This window comes from Oncorhynchus tshawytscha, linkage group LG22, assembly GCF_018296145.1.
Source record: "Oncorhynchus tshawytscha isolate Ot180627B linkage group LG22, Otsh_v2.0, whole genome shotgun sequence".
Taxonomy (NCBI): domain Eukaryota; kingdom Metazoa; phylum Chordata; class Actinopteri; order Salmoniformes; family Salmonidae; genus Oncorhynchus; species Oncorhynchus tshawytscha.
In genome coordinates, this window is record NC_056450.1 from 37,551,684 (window position 1) to 37,569,902 (window position 18,219).

General features: G+C 42.1%; 1 protein-coding gene across 1 annotated transcript; it reads left to right on the forward strand.

The window, feature by feature from the left end:
* The first annotated feature begins 12,660 nt into the window (after positions 1–12,660).
* On the forward strand, positions 12,661–14,078 carry LOC112221474 (solute carrier family 35 member C2-like). The gene is made up of 2 exons (XM_024383614.2): positions 12,661–13,012; positions 13,422–14,078. Exons 1-2 carry the CDS (start codon positions 12,892–12,894, stop codon positions 13,541–13,543), a joined length of 243 nt encoding a protein of 80 aa, XP_024239382.1. The 5' UTR covers positions 12,661–12,891; the 3' UTR covers positions 13,544–14,078.
* Positions 14,079–18,219: the final 4,141 nt, after the last annotated feature.

Here is an 18,219-nt window from a genome sequence, read left to right on the forward strand (position 1 = left end):
ACTGAGCTAAACGACTACCGCCCGTAGCACTCACATCCGTCATCATGAAGTGCTTTGAGAGACTAGTCAAGGACCATATCACCTCCACCCTACCTGACACCCTTGACCCACTCCAATTTGCTTACCGCCCAAATAGGTCCACAGACGATGCAATCTCAACCACACTGCACACTGCCCTAACCCATCTGGACAAGAGGAATACCTATGTGACAATGCTGTTCATCGACTACAGCTCGGCATTCAACACCATAGTACCCTCCAAGCTCGTCATCAAGCTCGAGACCCTGGGTCTCGACCCCGCCCTGTGCAACTGGGTACTGGACTTCCTGACGGGCCGCCCCCAGGTGGTGAGGGTAGGCAACAACATCTCCTCCCCGCTGATCCTCAACACTGGGGCCCCACAAGGGTGCGTTCTGAGCCCTCTCCTGTACTCCCTGTTCACCCACGACTGCGTGGCCATGCACGCCTCCAACTCAATCATCAAGTTTGCGGACGACACAACAGTGGTAGGCTTGATTACCAACAACGACGAGACGGCCTACAGGGAGGAGGTGAGGGCCCTCGGAGTGTGGTGTCAGGAAAATAACCTCACACTCAACGTCAACAAAACTAAGGAGATGATTGTGGACTTCAGGAAACAGCAGAGGGAACACCCCCCATCCACATCGATGGAACAGTAGTGGAGAGGGTAGCAAGTTTTAAGTTCCTCGGCATACACATCACAGACAAACTGAATTGGTCCACTCACACAGACAGCATCGTGAGGAAGGCGCAGCAGCGCCTCTTCAACCTCAGGAGGCTGAAGAAATTCGGCTTGTCACCAAAAGCACTCACAAACTTCTACAGATGCACAATCGAGAGCATCCTGGCGGGCTGTATCACCGCCTGGTATGGCAACTGCACTGCCCTCAACCGTAAGGCTCTCCAGAGGGTAGTGAGGTCTGCACAACGCATCACCGGGGCAAACTACCTGCCCTCCAGGACACCTACACCACCCGATGCTACAGGAAGGCCATAAAGATCATCAAGGACATCAACCACCCGAGCCACTGCCTGTTCACCCCGCTGTCATCCAGAAGGCGAGGTCAGTACAGGTGCATCAAAGCTGGGGCCGAGAGACTGAAAAACAGCTTCTATCTCAAGGCCATCAGACTGTTAAACAGCCACCACTAACATTGAGTGGCTACTGCCAACACACTGTCAATGACACTGACTCTACTCCAGCCACTTTAATCATGGGAATTGATGGGAAATGATGTAAATATATCACTAGCCACTTTAAACAATGCTACCTTATATAATGTTACTTACCCTACATTGTTCATCTCATATGCATACGTTGATACTGTACTCTATATCATCGACTGCATCCTTATGTAATACATGTATCACTAGCCACTTTAACTATGCCACTTGGTTTACATACTTATCTCATATGTATATACTGTACTCGATATCATCTACTGTATCTTGCCTATGCTGCTCTGTACCATCACTCATTCATATATCCTTATGTACATATTCTTTATCCCCTTACACTGTGTATAAGACAGTAGTTTTTTTGGAATTGTTAGTTAGATTACTTGTTGGTTATTACTGCATTGTCGGAACTAGAAGCACAAGCATTTCGCTACACTCGCATTAACATCTGCTAACCATGTGTATGTGACAAATAAAATTTGATTTGATTTGATTTGGATGGCAGGAAGCTTGGCCCCAGTGATGTACTGGGCCATACGCACTACCCTCTGTAGTGCCTTGCAGTCGGAGGCCGAGCAGTTGCCATACCAGGCGGTGATGGTACAGCTGTATAACTTTGAGGATCTGAGGACCCATGCTAGTTTGTTGGTGATGTGGACACCAAGGAACTTGAAGCTCTCAACCTGCTTCTCTACAGCCCCGTCGATGAGAATGGGGATGTGCTCGGTCCTCCTTGTCCTGTAGTCCACAATCATCTCCTTTGTCTTGATTTCATTGAGGGAGTGGTTGTGCTCCGCCGTAATTGAATGGGGCGCACTTGATTCAGGTCATCCTGGACCGGGTAGGGAGAGTGATCCATCGCCTCTACCTCTCGCACTGTGATTCTTTCCATTGGACCAAGATCCCAAAATCCAACATGCACCAGCGGCTTCAGGAGAGCAAAATCAAGTGCATAGGTTAATTTGCTTGCACACATATCCAGATGATGCTGAGTACCATTTTGTGTAATGATGCTGTTGGTGTGATCAATGTGTCAGTCCACATACAGTGAGCTGATGGTTTGTGCTGCAAAGTGAGGTTTTCTGAAAGCTTTAGGGCTTTCACCCGGAAAACGGTTCATTACACGGAGCTCCATTATCTTTTCACAATGTACATTAGTGATATCTGCTGGTCAGCAATAAATAGCAGCATGTGATTATCAGATTGACGTTTTTTTTAATCAAAACTCCATGGCGCAGCTTTGAGTCGTTGCTTTATTTAGGATGCTTAAGACAGAAGCTTATATTATACAAAATAAAACAAATTATTTGAACAACAACGCAGAAAGTGTGGTTTCACACACAATGTATAAATAGTGTGCCTTCAAAGGGATTGGATGTTGCCTCACACATACCTACTTATTTAAAAAGTTTATTTTTAAATTATTCATAAATATTATCCTGAAAATCACTATATGAAGAAGTGTGAAAAAAGGCATACATTCAAATTGTACCTTTTTGTAACGACCACCCAGAAACGTCGTTGCATCTTTTTTGACGCTGTATTCATGTAAAGAATCTGCAGTAAGACACCGAGGTAAAGTTGGTTTTATATTCACACATTACACATTCAACGGACATTCAACAGACATTCAACAGACATTCGCCAAAAGTCATTTTAAAATGGTAAAAATCAATAACTAATTGATCGATTGTCACAGAAACGTAAAAACAGATGTTTTTTTCCTATAAATGTCGAGCATACTTTTACAACCTTTGTTTTGAATAAAAATTCCAGTTTTGATTTGTTGGAATACATAAAGTTTCAAATGCTATTTAAAGCTGTATAAATCAGTAACTAATTCAATTGGTCACAGAAACATCAAACTAGGTGTGATTTATTCTATAAATGTCTAGCATACTTTTACAACTTTTGTTTTAAGTAAAAATTCCAGTCTTGATTTGATAGAGGACATGTAGTCTGTCTTGAGGGTGTGTGGTCAAAGATCTAACGAGTCTGTTTTACCCGATTAGAAGGGGCCTGGCATAAAATTCTGCATCTTCAGCCATATTACATGACATTACAGGAATAAACTACGTGATGAAGGCGTCAGGCCTGACTAACAAAGAAGACAGGTGGATGGATCAAGAGAACCAAGACGATCAACATGGACATTCCACAGTGGCGATAATGAAAACTAAGAGTGAACCTTAACATACACTACCGTTCAAAAGTTTGGGGTCACTTAGAAACGTACATGTTTTTGAAAGAAAAGCAGTGTAGACATTGTTAATGTTGTAAATGACTATTGCAGCTGGAAACGGCTGATTTTTTAAATGGAATATCTACATAGGCGTACAGAGGCCCATTATCAGCAACCATCACTCCTGTGTTCCAATGGCACGTTGTGTTAGCTAATTCAAGTTTATCATTTTAAAAGGCTAATTGATCATTAGAAAACCCTTTTGTAATTCTGTTAGCAATGTGATAATAAATGTGTATTTTGTGATTGTGACCCAGAGACTCTTGACCATTTATTTTGGGACTACTCTTTTGTCAGAAGATTTTTGTGTGAGTTAGAAGATTTTATTTTAAAAGAAACAACTATTAATGTTAATTTGAAAGACTCTGATATGTTTTATTTTGAACCAAATGATATGGACCCTGATTTAACTTTCATTGTTAATTTGTTTATCTTTAATGGAAGATTATTTGTCCATAAAATGAAGTGGGCAAAGAACAAACCCCCTTTCACATTGTTTAAGATAGAATTTCAAAAATAATATTAAACTTCTATCAGTAAATGTAAAAACAAAAAAGCAATATGCACCATAAAAGTATTTAACAAATTGAAAATTAATCTTGATATGTCATACTGTTAGGTTTATGTACTCTTGTTTGTATATTTCTGTTCTTTTGTATTTGTTGTGTTCATAATACAAATAAAAATAAATAAATAAAATACAATAAAAACTACAAAAAGACAGATTTATAGTTGAACATATTGATTAAGATTTTACCGTATTATGGAGAGATGTACTGCTGGGATTATATACCTACGATAGAAATAATTGTAAACAATTTAATGTAATCAATTTCATTATTCTTTTTGCCGAATTTCATATTCACAAGAGTACATTTACAATTAAATTAGACCTAGCTTTACAGCAGCCGACGGGAGCAAAGTATACGGGAGTTGTCGAGTAGGTGGCGGTAATGCAACATGTTGGATGCCAACCGCTGTTAAACCTCATCGAATAAGAAGCAGACAACCGGGACCTACCAAACTTTGCTTACGTTACCGCCGCCGTTCGCAAGTTGAGCTGGTGAGTTCAACCAGATGGTAGCCACAGTGTTATAAGATCTCTGGTGCAGCTAGCGCCAAACCGGAGCTAACTAGCAAGTTATCGACTACTAGCCCGGTGGTTTGCCCATACATACTGCTTTCCGGTGTCATCAGCAATGCAGTCGATTTAGTTTGGCCACTGGATTTTCTGGTGACATCGCTGCTACAGTGTTTAATCATTCCATTATTTATTTATTTTAAATCTGCATGCTCATGTATAGTATTACTACCACACACATGTAAACCTATATGCCTGTGCCAACATAAACATTGGAGTATGCTTACTGATAAGACTGGTCAGACAGATTGTTCAACTCGGTAGTCTGTCACATGCTCGCTGCAACCTGGTCTCAGAGCATTTCATACTATTCTGTATTTTAAACCTGAACTCCATTTTGTATGATATGTTATGAATGACAAATTGTATTATTTGTTAGGATTTTGCAAAATGAACAATATGTTATGGATCTGCAAAATGTATGTTATGTTACAAATTGTGGCTAATGTTAGTTATCTCGCTAACGTTAGCTAGACTACGGGTTAAGTTTAGGAGTTAGGGGAAGGGTTATCTAAAATGGTTAGGGTTAGAGGAAGGTTTAGCTAACATGCTAAGTAGTTGCAAAGTAGCTAAAAAGTAGTAAGTACTTAAAGTTGCTAAAATACTAAAGTTGTCCATGATGAGATTCAAACTTGCAACCTTTGGGTTGTTAGACGTAAGCGTTATACACCTACCCCAACAAACCACCCAATGTTTGCCTTAACCATCTGTTTTATGTAAACCATACCAGAGATATTAGAGAGAGGAGGAGATAGGAATCCCGTTGCCCCACCCAGCAGACTAGACCAATCGCATTCACTTTGTCTTGCTGCATCACGCAGTTGCTAAACTGATCATCACGCAATCCCTTCTCAAAGTCAGGTTATGATTAGAGAGACACTTTTCCACGGAAGTACGTAATTTCACAATTCCAAAACTATACAATACTACAGATAGCAAGTTCATTATCTCACATCTTGGAAAAGATTTGTAATATTGTACTAATTGTTGACAAAATTAATGCTAGTGTTGGGTTTTTGAGCTAGTGCCCAATTGACTCTTGTTCACTGCCTGAAGGAGAACACTCCTTAGTCCCAGAATCACCCAGAATGCACCGCGCTGCCCATTGACATAGCATGGGCAACGTACACAATGGGCGTTAATACGATTCCAATGGAGTTTCCCCATCTCCTCAAATGTATCTCTGACGATACCAAACGTATCATATCAAACAAATGGAGCTTCTCGGATTTACATACAGAATAATACGAAATGCTCTGAGACCAGGTTTCATGCTCAGCTAGCAGCAAATTATATCAGTAATTTGATTATATTGTCAACTACTCCCATCTTTCTCTCTCTCCCCCTCTTCCCTCCCTTTTAACTGTCCAACCTTCAGCACAGCACAGCGTGGTACATTAAGCTAGCCTAAGCTAGCCGTTTCACATCCGTTACACTCACCCCCTTTTGACCTCCTCCTTTTTCCGCAGCAACCAGTGATCCGGGTCAACAGCATCAATGTAACAGTATAACTTTAAACCGTCCCCTCGCTCGAACCAGGGACCCTCTGCACACATCAACAACAGTCACCCTTGAAGCATCGTTACCCATCGCTCCACAAAAGCCGCGGCCCTTGCAGAGCAAGGGGAACTACTACTTCAAGGTCTCAGAGCAAGTGACGTCACTGATTGAAACGCTATTTAGCTCGCCCCGCTAACTAAGCTAGCCGTTTCACATCCGTTACACACACTCTTGGCATTCTCTCAACCAGCTTCACGAGGAATGCTTTTCCAACAGTCTTGAAGGAGTTCCCACATATGCTGAGCACTTGTTGGCTGCTTTTCCTTCAATCTGCGGTCCAACTCATCCCAAACCATCTCAATTGGGTTGAGGTCCCCAATCCCCAAAGCCAACACCTACTTTGGCCGCCATTCCTTCCAGTTCTCTGCCGCCAATGACTGGAACAAATTGCAAAAATCGCTGAAGTTGGAGACTTCTATCTCCCTCACAAACTTTAAGCATCAGCTATCTGAGCAGCTTACTGATCGCTGCAGCTGTACACAGCCCATCTGAAAATAGCCCATCCAATCTACCTACCTCATCCCCATATTGTTTTTATTTACTTTTTTTGCCCTTTTGCACACCAGTATTTCTACTTGCACATCATCTGCTCATCTATAACTCCAGTGTTAATTTGCTAAATTGTAATTAATTCGCTACTGGGGCCTATTTATTGCCTTACCTCCCTACTCCATTTGCACACACTGTATATAGATTTTTCTATTGTGTTATTGACTGTACTTTTGTTTTTCCCATGTGTAACTCTGTGTTGTTTTTTGTCGCTTTGCTTTATCTTGGCCAGGTCACAGTTGTAAATGAGAACTTGTTATCAACTGGCCTACCTGGTTAAATAAAGGTGTTCTCAACTGGCCTACCTGGTTAAATAAAGGTGTTCTCAACTAGCCTACCTGGTTAAATAAAGGTGTTCTCAACTGGCCTACCTGTTTAAATAAAGGTGAAATAAAAAAATAAGTAAAAAAGGTTGGGTGATTGTGGAGGCCAGGTCATCTGATGCAGCCCTCCATCACTCTCCTTCTTGGTCAAATAGCCCTTACACAGCCTGGAGGTGTGATTTGGGTTATTGTCCATGGAAAAACAAATGATAGTCTCACTAAGCGCAAACCAGATGGGATGGCATATCGCTGCCATGCTGGTTAAGTCTGCCTTGAATCCTAAATAAATCACAGACGGTGTCACCAGCAAAGCACCATCACACCTCCTCCTCCATGCTTCCTCTGAACAGTTGATGTTGAGATGTCTGTTACTTGTATTCTGTGAAGCTGTTATTTGGGCTGCAACCTGAGGTGCAGTTAACTCTAATGAACTTATCCTTTGCAGCAGAGGTAATTGTGGGTATTCCTGTTCTGTGGCGGTCCTCATGAGAGCCAGTTTCATCATAGCGCTTGATGGTTTTTGTGACTGCACTAAAATTAAAATAAAGTAATTGAAATTTTCCAGATTGACTGAGCTTCATGTCTTAAAGTAATGATGGACTGTTGTTTCTCTTTGCTTATTTGAGCTGTTCTTGCCATAATATGTACTTGGTCTTTTACCAAATAGGACTATCTTCTGTATACCACCCCTACCTTGTCACAACACAACTGATTGGTTATCTTCTGTATACCACCCCTACCTTGTCACAACACAACTGATTGGTTATCTTCTGTATACCACCCCTACCTTGTCACAACACAACTGATTGGTTATCTTCTGTATACCACCCCTACCTTGTCACAACACAACTGATTGGCTCAAGAAGGAAGTAAATACCTCAAATGAACTTTTTAACAAGGCACACCTGTTAATGGAAATGCATTCCAGTAGGTTGAGAGAATGCCAAGAGTGTGCAAAGCTGTCATCAAGGCAAAGTGGGGCTACTTTGAAGAATTTCAAATATAAAATACATTTTGATTTGTTTAACACTTTTTTGATTACTACACTACACGGTTCCGTATGTCTTATTTCATAGTTTTGATGTCTTCAAATTGTTTACAGAGATTATTTTACTTATAATTCACTGTATCACAATTCCAGTGGGTCAGAAGTTTACATACACTAAGTTGACTGTGCCTTTAAACAGCTTGGAAAATTCCAGAAAATTATGTTGAAGCTTTAGAAGATTCTGATAGGCTAATTGACATCATTAGAGTCAATTGGAGGTGTACCTGTGGATGTATTTCAGTGCCTACCTTTGAACTCAGTGCCTCTTTGCTTGACATCATGGGAAAATCTAAATAAATCAGCCAAGACCTCAGAAAAATTTGTAGACCTCCACAAGTCTGGTTCATCCTTGGGAGCAATTTCCAAATGCCTGAAGGTACCACGTTCATCTGTACAAACAATAGTACGCAAGTATAAACACCATGGGACCACGCAGCCGTCATACTGCTCAGGAAGGAGACGCACTCTGTCTCCTAGAGACAAAGGACCTTGCGAAGATGCTGGAGGAAACGGGTACAAAAGTATCTATATCCACAGTAAAACAAGTCCTAAATCGACATAACCTGAAAGGCCGTTCAGCAAGGAAGAAGCCACTGCTCCAAAACCGCCATAAAAATGCCAGACTACAGTTTGCAACTGCACATGGGGACAAAGATTGTACTTCATGGAGAAATGTCCTCTGGTCTGATGAAACAAAAATAGAACTGTTTGGCCATAATGACCATTGTTATGTTTGGAGGAAAAGGAGGCGGCTTGCAAGCTGAAGAACACCATCCCAACCGTGAAGCACGGGGGTGGCAGCATCATGTTGTGGGGGTGCTTTGCTGCAGGAGGGACTGGTGCACAACACAAAATAGATGGCATCATGAGGGAGGAAAATTATGTGGATATATTGAAGCAACATATCAAGACATCAGTCAGGAAGTTAAAGCTTGGTCGCAAATGGGTCTTCCAAATGGACGATGACCCCAAGCATACTTCCAAAGTTGTGGCAAAATGACTTAAGGACAACAAAGTCAAGGTATTGGAGTGGCCATCATACACAATTTAAAGGCAATGCTACCAAATACTAATTGAGGTTATGTAAATATCTGACCCACTGGGAATGTGATGAAAGAAATAAAAACTGAAATAAATCATTCTCTCTACTATTATTCTGACATTTCACATTCTTAAAATAAAGTTGTGATCTTAAGACAGGGAATTTTTACTAGGATTAAATGTCAGGAATTGTGAAAAACTAAGTTTAATTGTACTTGGCTAAGGTGTATGCAAACTTCCGACTTAAACTGTATATACACTACCATTTCAGAAGTTTGGAGTCACTTAGAAATATCCTTGTTTTTGAAAAAGCACATTTTCTGTCCATTAAAATAACATCAAATTGATCAGAAATACAGTGTTGACATTGTTAATGTTGTAAATGACGATTGTAGCTGGAAACGGCAGATTTTCTGTTGATGGAATATCCACATAGGCGTACAGAGACCAATTATCAGCAACCATCACACCTGGGTTCCAATGGCACGTTGTGTTAGCTAATCAAAGTTTATTATTTTAAAAGGCTAATTGATCATTAGAAAACCCTTTTGCAATTATGTTAGCACAGCTGAAAACTGTTGTGCTGATTTAAAGAAGCAATAAAACTGGCCTTTGTGAAAAAATGCCCCTTGATGTTGCTGAATTTTGAAGAAAATAAGTACAATGATCTGTACTTATGTTAAAAATAGAACAGGTATTGAAGGCTAATAATGAGTCACACACACGCCTCCACCACCAGTCAATATTGTTCTCATGCAGCTCCTAGGTGTACAGTCGGAATGGTCTTCACATGGCCATTCTCATTAAATGCTTTAATCCCCCCACACCCCCTCCAATATTAATCTTTACGACTCCCTTTTCAATGTTAAGAGCTATATGATTAAGTGAATGGATTATATTTTTAATGCGTAGGAGGAAGTTCAATTTCCTTTGTGTATTTAAAGGGATAGTTTGGGATTTTTCAATAATAATTTAGCAAAGGTAGTTTTGCCAGTCCCATTACCTTTATGTTCCATTGCCTTTATGTAAGCGATGAAAGGCAACTGCATCTTTTTGAGTTTGTTTCTACGCACTTTGTGAAATGTCTGCATGTGGACAAAAGCAAGGCTTCTGTCCTGACCCCCCCAAGTCCCCCTGTTTCTCCAGGAACCCATGATAATGTTGATGGCATATTCAATGAACTGATGAAAACTAACCAAGCGCTCCAGGACAAATTGTCTGGAAATAAAGGAACTTAAAATCAAGAAATTCAACCAAGACAAAAAAAGACAAGGCCGAGGATAAAGTCTACTTCTGGAGAAACCCTGATAAAAGAGGTCCTCCTCTCCATGACAGACGCAGGAGGGAGGCTGCTTACTTCTATCCACCTCGTCTGATCAACGTTCTACAACCAGCGCCTCATCCGCTTCCAGTGCCAGTTTTTTATCCAACGAGAGACTGGGCCAACGGAAGGGCGGAGGTGGCCGCGGACACGCGCACCGACGAGATGTCACACCCGACGGTGTAACGACTATCAGAGGCAGAGGAGACCGTTCACACGGTCCCAGAACCCACCGGACTGAGTGGTTTTAATTTATCAAGCAAGATATTGAGCCCTGGCCATGTCTCCTTGCTTTGTAAAGGACACCAGCAGTATGATCTCAGAACAGCTCCCCTCCTTTGTAAAGAACACCAGCAGTATGATCTCAGAACAGCTCCCCTCCTTTGTGAAGAACACCAGCAGTATGATCTCAGAACAGCCCCCCTCCTTTGTAAAATACACCACTAGTATGATCTCTATTATTGAATCTCTTGATCCTTCCTCTCCCTGATAACACTTTGTTAGTTACTTTTGATGTTGAGTTGTTATACACAAATATTCCACACGAGGGCAGTATTGAAGCTATGGAACATTTTCTTCTGCAACGTGACCCTAATGAACTACCTTCCAGTGCCTGCATTATAACATTGGGCTGAAATAGTACTCACACACAACTACTTCATGTTTCTAAATGATTTCTTTATTCAGACGAAGGGTACTGCTATGGGATCCCCCATGGCTCCTAACTATGCTAATTTGTATGTGGGTTACATGGAGAAAGTCCATTTTCAATCCTCTCAAATGTTTTCTTGCCTCACATCATTATTTGGAAACGGTATATTGATGATATTTTTGTTCTATGGAGGGGTGATGTTAAACAGCTCCAGGCGTTCCATGCTTTTCTTAACTCCTGTTCTGAGCATCTGAGATTTACTATGTAATCTGATACACGTCAAATCAGTTTCTTTGATCTTCTGATCTTGTGTGAAGATAATGTTCTATACACTGATCATTACAGGAAGCCTACTGATCCTAACAGTTTGTTGAGGGCTGATAGTTGTCACCCGCTTCCCTTGAAAAACAGTTTGCCCTACAGCCAATTAAGTCAAATCAAAATCAGATTTCATCAGAAATATGGCTGAGACGCAAAAAAAATTAAAGTAGAGGGGGTACAAAAATGTTCAGATTTAATACTGCCATTGAAAAAATTCAAAACAAAAAAAAGAAGCATTCTTGCGTTCTAACTACCTGCTATTCTAAGTGCTCTGAACAAATTACGGGAATCGTTCACAAACATTGGCACATTCTAAGATTCGATGATTGTATCCGTAATGTGATTTCGGACCTACCCTTGGTCATTGTCGCGGGGCAGAAACCTCAGAGATCAATTGGTAAGCGCTGATTTACCACCCCAAGATATCCCTGCACAACGTGTATTTGCGCCCCTACTGGATGGAAACTACAAGTGTAATGGCTGTGCTCAATGCAATGGCACTTATAAATGTAGATCCTTCAAACACCCCAAACAGGGAAACAGATCCCAATCAAAGGTGTTATCACGTGCTCCACTAAGGCAGTTATTTATCTTATAACTTATCCTTGTGGTGTAAATGATGTGGGTAAAACAAAGCGCAAATTAAAAGTTCGTGTCTCGGAGCATCGTAGCACCATTAGGTGCAAAAACTCAACTTACCCAGTTGCGGCCCACTTTTTGGAAGGAAACCACTCTATTTCGTCTCTACGTTATATTGGCATCGAACATGTCACCCTCCCTAGGAGAGGGTGTGACCTTGACAATTTATTGTTAAAATGAGAGGCTGCTTGGATCTTTAATTTAAAGACCCTTGCTCCCTTCGGTCTCAACGTAGACTTTGATCTGAAGCCATTCTTGTGATTATTGTGATTTTGCCACTGTAAATGTTTGTAGGCTTATGTAGCCAAATTGTATCTATGATTGTACGCTATCAATTTAGGTTTTTTTGTATTCTATTTTAATATATGAGAATTAACCAATGATATCAGGCCACACCTGGCCATGATTACAGTCACCTGTGTGTCTTTTGACACTATATAAACGAGTCACTCTGCAATGTTTGTCATTATACCCTGATGAAGACAGCTTGTCTGTCGAAACGTTGGAGATAAATATTTTTGCATCTGAGCTCCTAGAGTGTGCGGCTCTTCTTTATTTTATACAGTGTTCCTCTAGCCAGCACCTCGCCTAAATAGGTGTGCGTTTCTTTCGCCTCTACATTCTCCAGAACCCCCCCCACCACCACCTCTCCCCAAGTCCCCCTGTTTCTCCAGAACCCATACCCGATCGGCTTCTGTGCTGACCCCCCTACCTCTCCCCAAGTCCCCCTGTTTCTCCAGAACCCATACCCGATCGGCTTCTGTGCTGACCCCCCTACCTCTCCCCAAGTCCCCCTGTTTCTCCAGAACCCATACCCGATCGGGGTGGTCCTTCTGATAACCAGCGGTCTGTTCATGTTCACCTTCAAGTCGACCCAGTTTAACATGAAGGGCTTCATCATGGTACTGCTGGTATCGTTCATCGGCGGGATCCGGTGGACCCTCACGCAGGTCCTGATACAGAAAGCAGAACTGGGTCAGTTACCACCTAATCTCGGGATTCCAAACCTAGGGAAACCGTGTATGTCGGGAACATTGTTAATGTGGGAGGCAACCAGTCTGCCTATGGAAGCTAGTTACAGACCGTCATTGTGTTGTTGTTGTTGTTGTTGTTGTTGTTGTTGTTGTTGGGAAGAATTGGTCTTTTACCCGCATATCGAAAAGAAAGAAAAAAACTACTATTCCATAAGTAAGCTGTATGTGGTACCATACACTGTACAATGAAGCAAATTGTTGTTAATCTGTTCCTGGTGTAGTCGGTATATGAGGTATGTTGTAATTGCTTGTTAACGAAGCCAGCTCTGCCGACGGTTCCGAGGTACAGTATTTCAACTAGCTAGCCTTTACATACAGTAATTCTGTATTCTTTTTCTAATGACTTCCAGGTAAAGTTCCCTCGTTGAGACTGCTGCCCATCGAAAACAGCCCAGACCTGGAACTACCGTTATTACGTCAGAAGGAAGACGATGGGGAGGAGACAGCTACTGAGGACAATGACGAAGAGTAGGAGATTCTACTCTGACTCAAACAAAATGGTGGACTGACTGTCATGTTCCAGGGAGGCCAGAGGAACAGAAGGGAAGGAATCTTACGCTCTTCTTCAGCCAACATTCTCTTCAGCTTTTGTTCAAAAACTATTGCAGAGTTTAACCAGCGGTAAACAGACAGACACCCTAAACTGTATCAAATGCATATACTGTTGCTGTCAGTGACGTGAAACAGGAGTTTTAACCTTATAATATGTGAAGTGACCAAACCGCAGGTAACCTTAATAATGATGGAAATGTTTACTAGGAATTATAATATAATATGTGAAGTGACCAAACCGCAGGTAACCTTAATAATGATGGAAATGTTTACTAGGAATTATAATATAATATGTGAAGTGACCAAACCGCAGGTAACCTTAATAATGATGGAAATGTTTACTAGGAATTATAATATAATATGTGAAGTGACCAAACCGCAGGTAACCTTAATAATGATGGAAATGTTTACTAGGAATTATAATATAATATGTGAAGTGACCAAACCGCATGTAACCTTAATAATGATGGAAATGTTTACTAGGAATTATAATATAATATGTGAAGTGACCAAACCGCAGGTAACCTTAATAATGATGGAAATGTTTACTAGGAATTATAATATAATATGTGAAGTGACCAAACCGCAGGTAACCTTAATAATGATGGAAATGTTTACTAGGAATTATAATATAATATGTGAAGTGACCAAACCGCAGGTAACCTTAATAATGATGGAAATGTTTACTAGGAATTATAATATAATATGTGAAGTGACCAAACCGCAGGTAACCTTAATAATGATGGAAATGTTTACTAGGAATTATAATATAATATGTGAAGTGACCAAACCGCAGGTAACCTTAATAATGATGGAAATGTTTACTAGGAATGAAAGATTACTGTTGTTGAATTAAAAAAATTTCCAAATGCAAATGATTGATTTATTTCATTACTGAGTTAAAACAAATTGGTTGTAATTTGCACTGTAGGAAGGGGTGTGATTTGAGATTGAATAAACTGTTTTTGTTGATGCTACAATGTGCTGGATGATCTTACTGTAAATTAAGTTTTTTAAAAATGTGCACAATTATTCAGACCATTATAAATCATTTCTTCACCAAAGACTTTCACATAGCGGCACTCAGTGTGTGCTAAGTGGTGCTCACACCGACTGGCCGACCATGTAATCACATTTAACGTCTCTTTCTCATGATGTGCACTGCTAGGTGCCAGCCCTTTACCTACTTTTGTTTGATTTTCTCATTTGGAATCTAATTTCATGTGGAGATACCTCGCTCTCATAAACCAGATTTGGTTGGCGTAACTTATAAGACCTGTGGAGAGACCTCCCTCTGAAAACCTGATTTAGTTTAACTTATAAAACTTGTGGTCATGTGAGCACTTCCTCAATTCCCCCAGGTGGACGGAGACACGACCAGTCACTGTGAGTTTGGATATGTGGTGACACTGACAACGGGCAGACTGGGACGAGAAACCGGCCCGGGCATTTCTAACTCAAAGGCCCATTATTTTCCTCGAGGCCCCCACAACTGCCCATTTTTTTCTCTCAAGGCTCCCATTATTATCTAAATAATGAGCATTTTGTGCAAAACCCTCAATTTAGACAGACCCAATGAGCCAAAGATGGACCAACCCATCTGTTATTTCCCTGAACTACCCTATGGCCAGTCTGCCTCTGACTGACCAAATGGAAATGTGGTAACACTGACATCTGTATTAGGTTTGTAATTAGAGAACATGAATAAGAATGTTTTTAGCTCTAAAAAAATAAATAATACACTTTTTATTTGACTATTCACTTCAGCCTTTGCCATTTACTGCTGCCATTGGTGTTTTGGGTTTTGGTCCAGTAAATGTTTATTTACTTTGACTAGGCAATGTAAGAAAGTGCAGCTCTAGTTTCTACACAATTCATATTTTGTGGAAGAAATATTATTCAAGCTTATTCAGAAAACAAAACTTATTTACATTTACTTTCCTGGCTTTCATTATACTGATCTGAGAGACATTGTTTCCCAGGGAACTTGTTACATAGCAGTCTGTCTGAAAAGGGGAACTGTGCTTCCTAATCTGCAGTGCGTTGTACTACTGCTTCAACTAGTTAATTCACTGATGGCAATATTCACCGGTAATGACAATAATGAGGAACTATGCTATTAACTACTGTTATAACCTTTGTTTTCTGGTCTCCAGGTTTATCATGCCTCTTAACTGCCTCTGACCTGGCTTCCCAGTGCTGATGGGGCTTTACCTGGTGATGGGGCTTTACCTGGTGATGGGGCTTTACCTGGTGATGGGGCTTTACCTGGTGATGGGGCTTTACCTGGTGATGGGGCTTTACCTGGTGATGGGGCTTTACCTGGTGATGGGGCTTTACCTGGTGATGGGGCTTTACCTGGTGATGGGGCTTTACCTGGTGATGGGGCTTTACCTGGTGATGGGGCTTTACCTGGTGATGGGGCTCACCTCTTCCCAGTGCTGATGGGGCTTTACCTGGTGCTGCTGCTCACCTCTTCCCAGTGCTGATGGGGCTTTACCTGGTGCTGCTGCTCCCTCTTCCCAGTGCTGATGGGGCTTTACCTGGTGCTGCTGCTCACCTCTTCCCAGTGCTGATGGGGCTTTACCTGGTGCTGCTGCTCACCTCTTCCCAGTGCTGATGGGGCTTTACCTGGTGCTGCTGCTCACCTCTTCCCAGTGCTGATGGGGCTTTACCTGGTGATGGGGCTTTACCTGGTGCTGCTACTCACCTCTTCCCAGTGCTAATGGTGCTTTACCTGGTGCTGCTACTCACCTCTTCCCAGTGCTGATGGGGCTTTACCTGGTGCTGCTGGTCACCTCTTCCCAGTGCTGATGGGGCTTTACCTGGTGCTGCTGCTCACCTCTTCCCAGTGCTGATGGGGCTTTACCTGGTGATGGGGCTTTACCTGGTGCTGCTACTCACCTCTTCCCAGTGCTAATGGTGCTTTACCTGGTGCTGCTACTCACCTCTTCCCAGTGCTGATGGGGCTTTACCTGGTGCTGCTGCTCACCTCTTCCCAGTGCTGATGGGGCTTTACCTGGTGATGGGGCTTTACTTGGTGCTGCTACTCACCTCTTCCCAGTGCTAATGGTGCTTTACCTGGTGCTGCTACTCACCTCTTCCCAGTGCTAATGGGGCTTTACCTGGTGCTGCTGGTCACCTCTTCCCAGTGCTAATGGGGCTTTACCTGGTGCTGCTGGTCACATTCCAGTTCCCTCATTGATAGCAGTTTGATATAATGTAGGTCTAGATGTGCTGACTAGATGACCCCCTGGGCTTTAGCTGTAGAAGCATACAGAGCCCCTGGCGTTGTGCATTCTCTCCAGACTGACATGTAGATGTCTGTCTGACATGCAGACTCATGTCAGCAAAATGAATTCCTCATGGAAGCAAAATGCACAAACTTTGTGTGCTGTTTTGATGTGTTATTATCAGTGTGCAACAGTGCAGTGATGGCTGATGCTTTCTGGGTCTTTGGCAGCGCGTGGGTTGTTGTTGTTATTCATGGGAGTGTGGGGCCTTGACCCTCAGTCTCCCTCTCCACTCTGATCCTTTGCCAGAACAAGAAGCGGGGACGCTACTTTAGCGTTTCCATATGAACAGAGACCCTTGCCCCTTACCCCTGTCCCAGCCCTCACCTCTCTGAATGACGCAATGCCCAAAGTCAGGCATCAACAGTGAGTGCTGTGATTCATGTCTGCAGTCCTCTGCGCCCCTGCCACACAGTGCTGTTCGGGCCATGACGTCATGCGCATATGGTGCCTTCAAACTGACCTTCGACCCCAGACCTTAAACGAATTTCCAGTCCCTCTGACTATCGCAGTGGAGAAAACACAGGGCCTGCATTGAGCTGACCGGGACAGCTTGAGAGGAGAACAGAGAGAGACACATGAAAGAAGAGGATTGTTAGGAAGTCCCCAATGGAAATTATGGCAATGAGATGAAAACAAGAGACAGATTTGAATGGGGAAGAGGGAGGGGAGGCTCCTTTTCCATAACGGAGGCCTGAAAACGTTTTACAACCTACAAACAAAATGCACATCCACAGATACCCAGCTCAGTTGGTCTCTCACAGCAAGCAATCACTGCAATTGACTTTCATGTTTTAAAGATAGATTCAGCGATACGACATAGGATGCAGAAATTAAACTGCATAGTGGGTCAATTCCCGCAATAACTAAGAGCGTTGAAGTGCGAGGCTCAACTAAGAGTTGTGAGAGTGAGGAGAGTTGACTCTAAGAGTTGTGAGAGTGAGGAGAGTTGACTCTAAGAGTTGTGAGAGTGAGGAGAGTTGACTCTAAGAGTTGTGAGAGTGAGGAGAGTTGACTCTAAGAGTTGTGAGAGTGAGGAGAGTTGACTCTAAGAGTTGTGAGAGTGAGGAGAGTTGACTCTAAGAGTTGTGAGAGTGAGGAGAGTTGACTCTAAGAGTTGTGAGAGTGAGGAGAGTTGACTCTAAGAGTTGTGAGAGTGAGGAGAGTTGATTCAAACTAAGAGTTGTGAGAGTGAGGAGAGTTGACTCTAAGAGTTGTGAGAGTGAGGAGAGTTGACTCTAAGAGTTGTGAGAGTGAGGAGAGTTGATTCAAACTAAGAGTTGTGAGAGTGAGGAGAGTTGAC

Excerpts from the sequence above, each read along its gene's own strand:
- LOC112221474 (XM_024383614.2), top strand. The coding sequence starts at position 12,892 with ATGTTCACCTTCAAGTCGACCCAGTTTAACATGAAGGGCTTCATCATG. Across the intron at positions 13,013-13,421 it reads GATACAGAAAGCAGAACTGG|GTAAAGTTCCCTCGTTGAGA; the intron begins GTCAGTTACCAC and ends AATGACTTCCAG.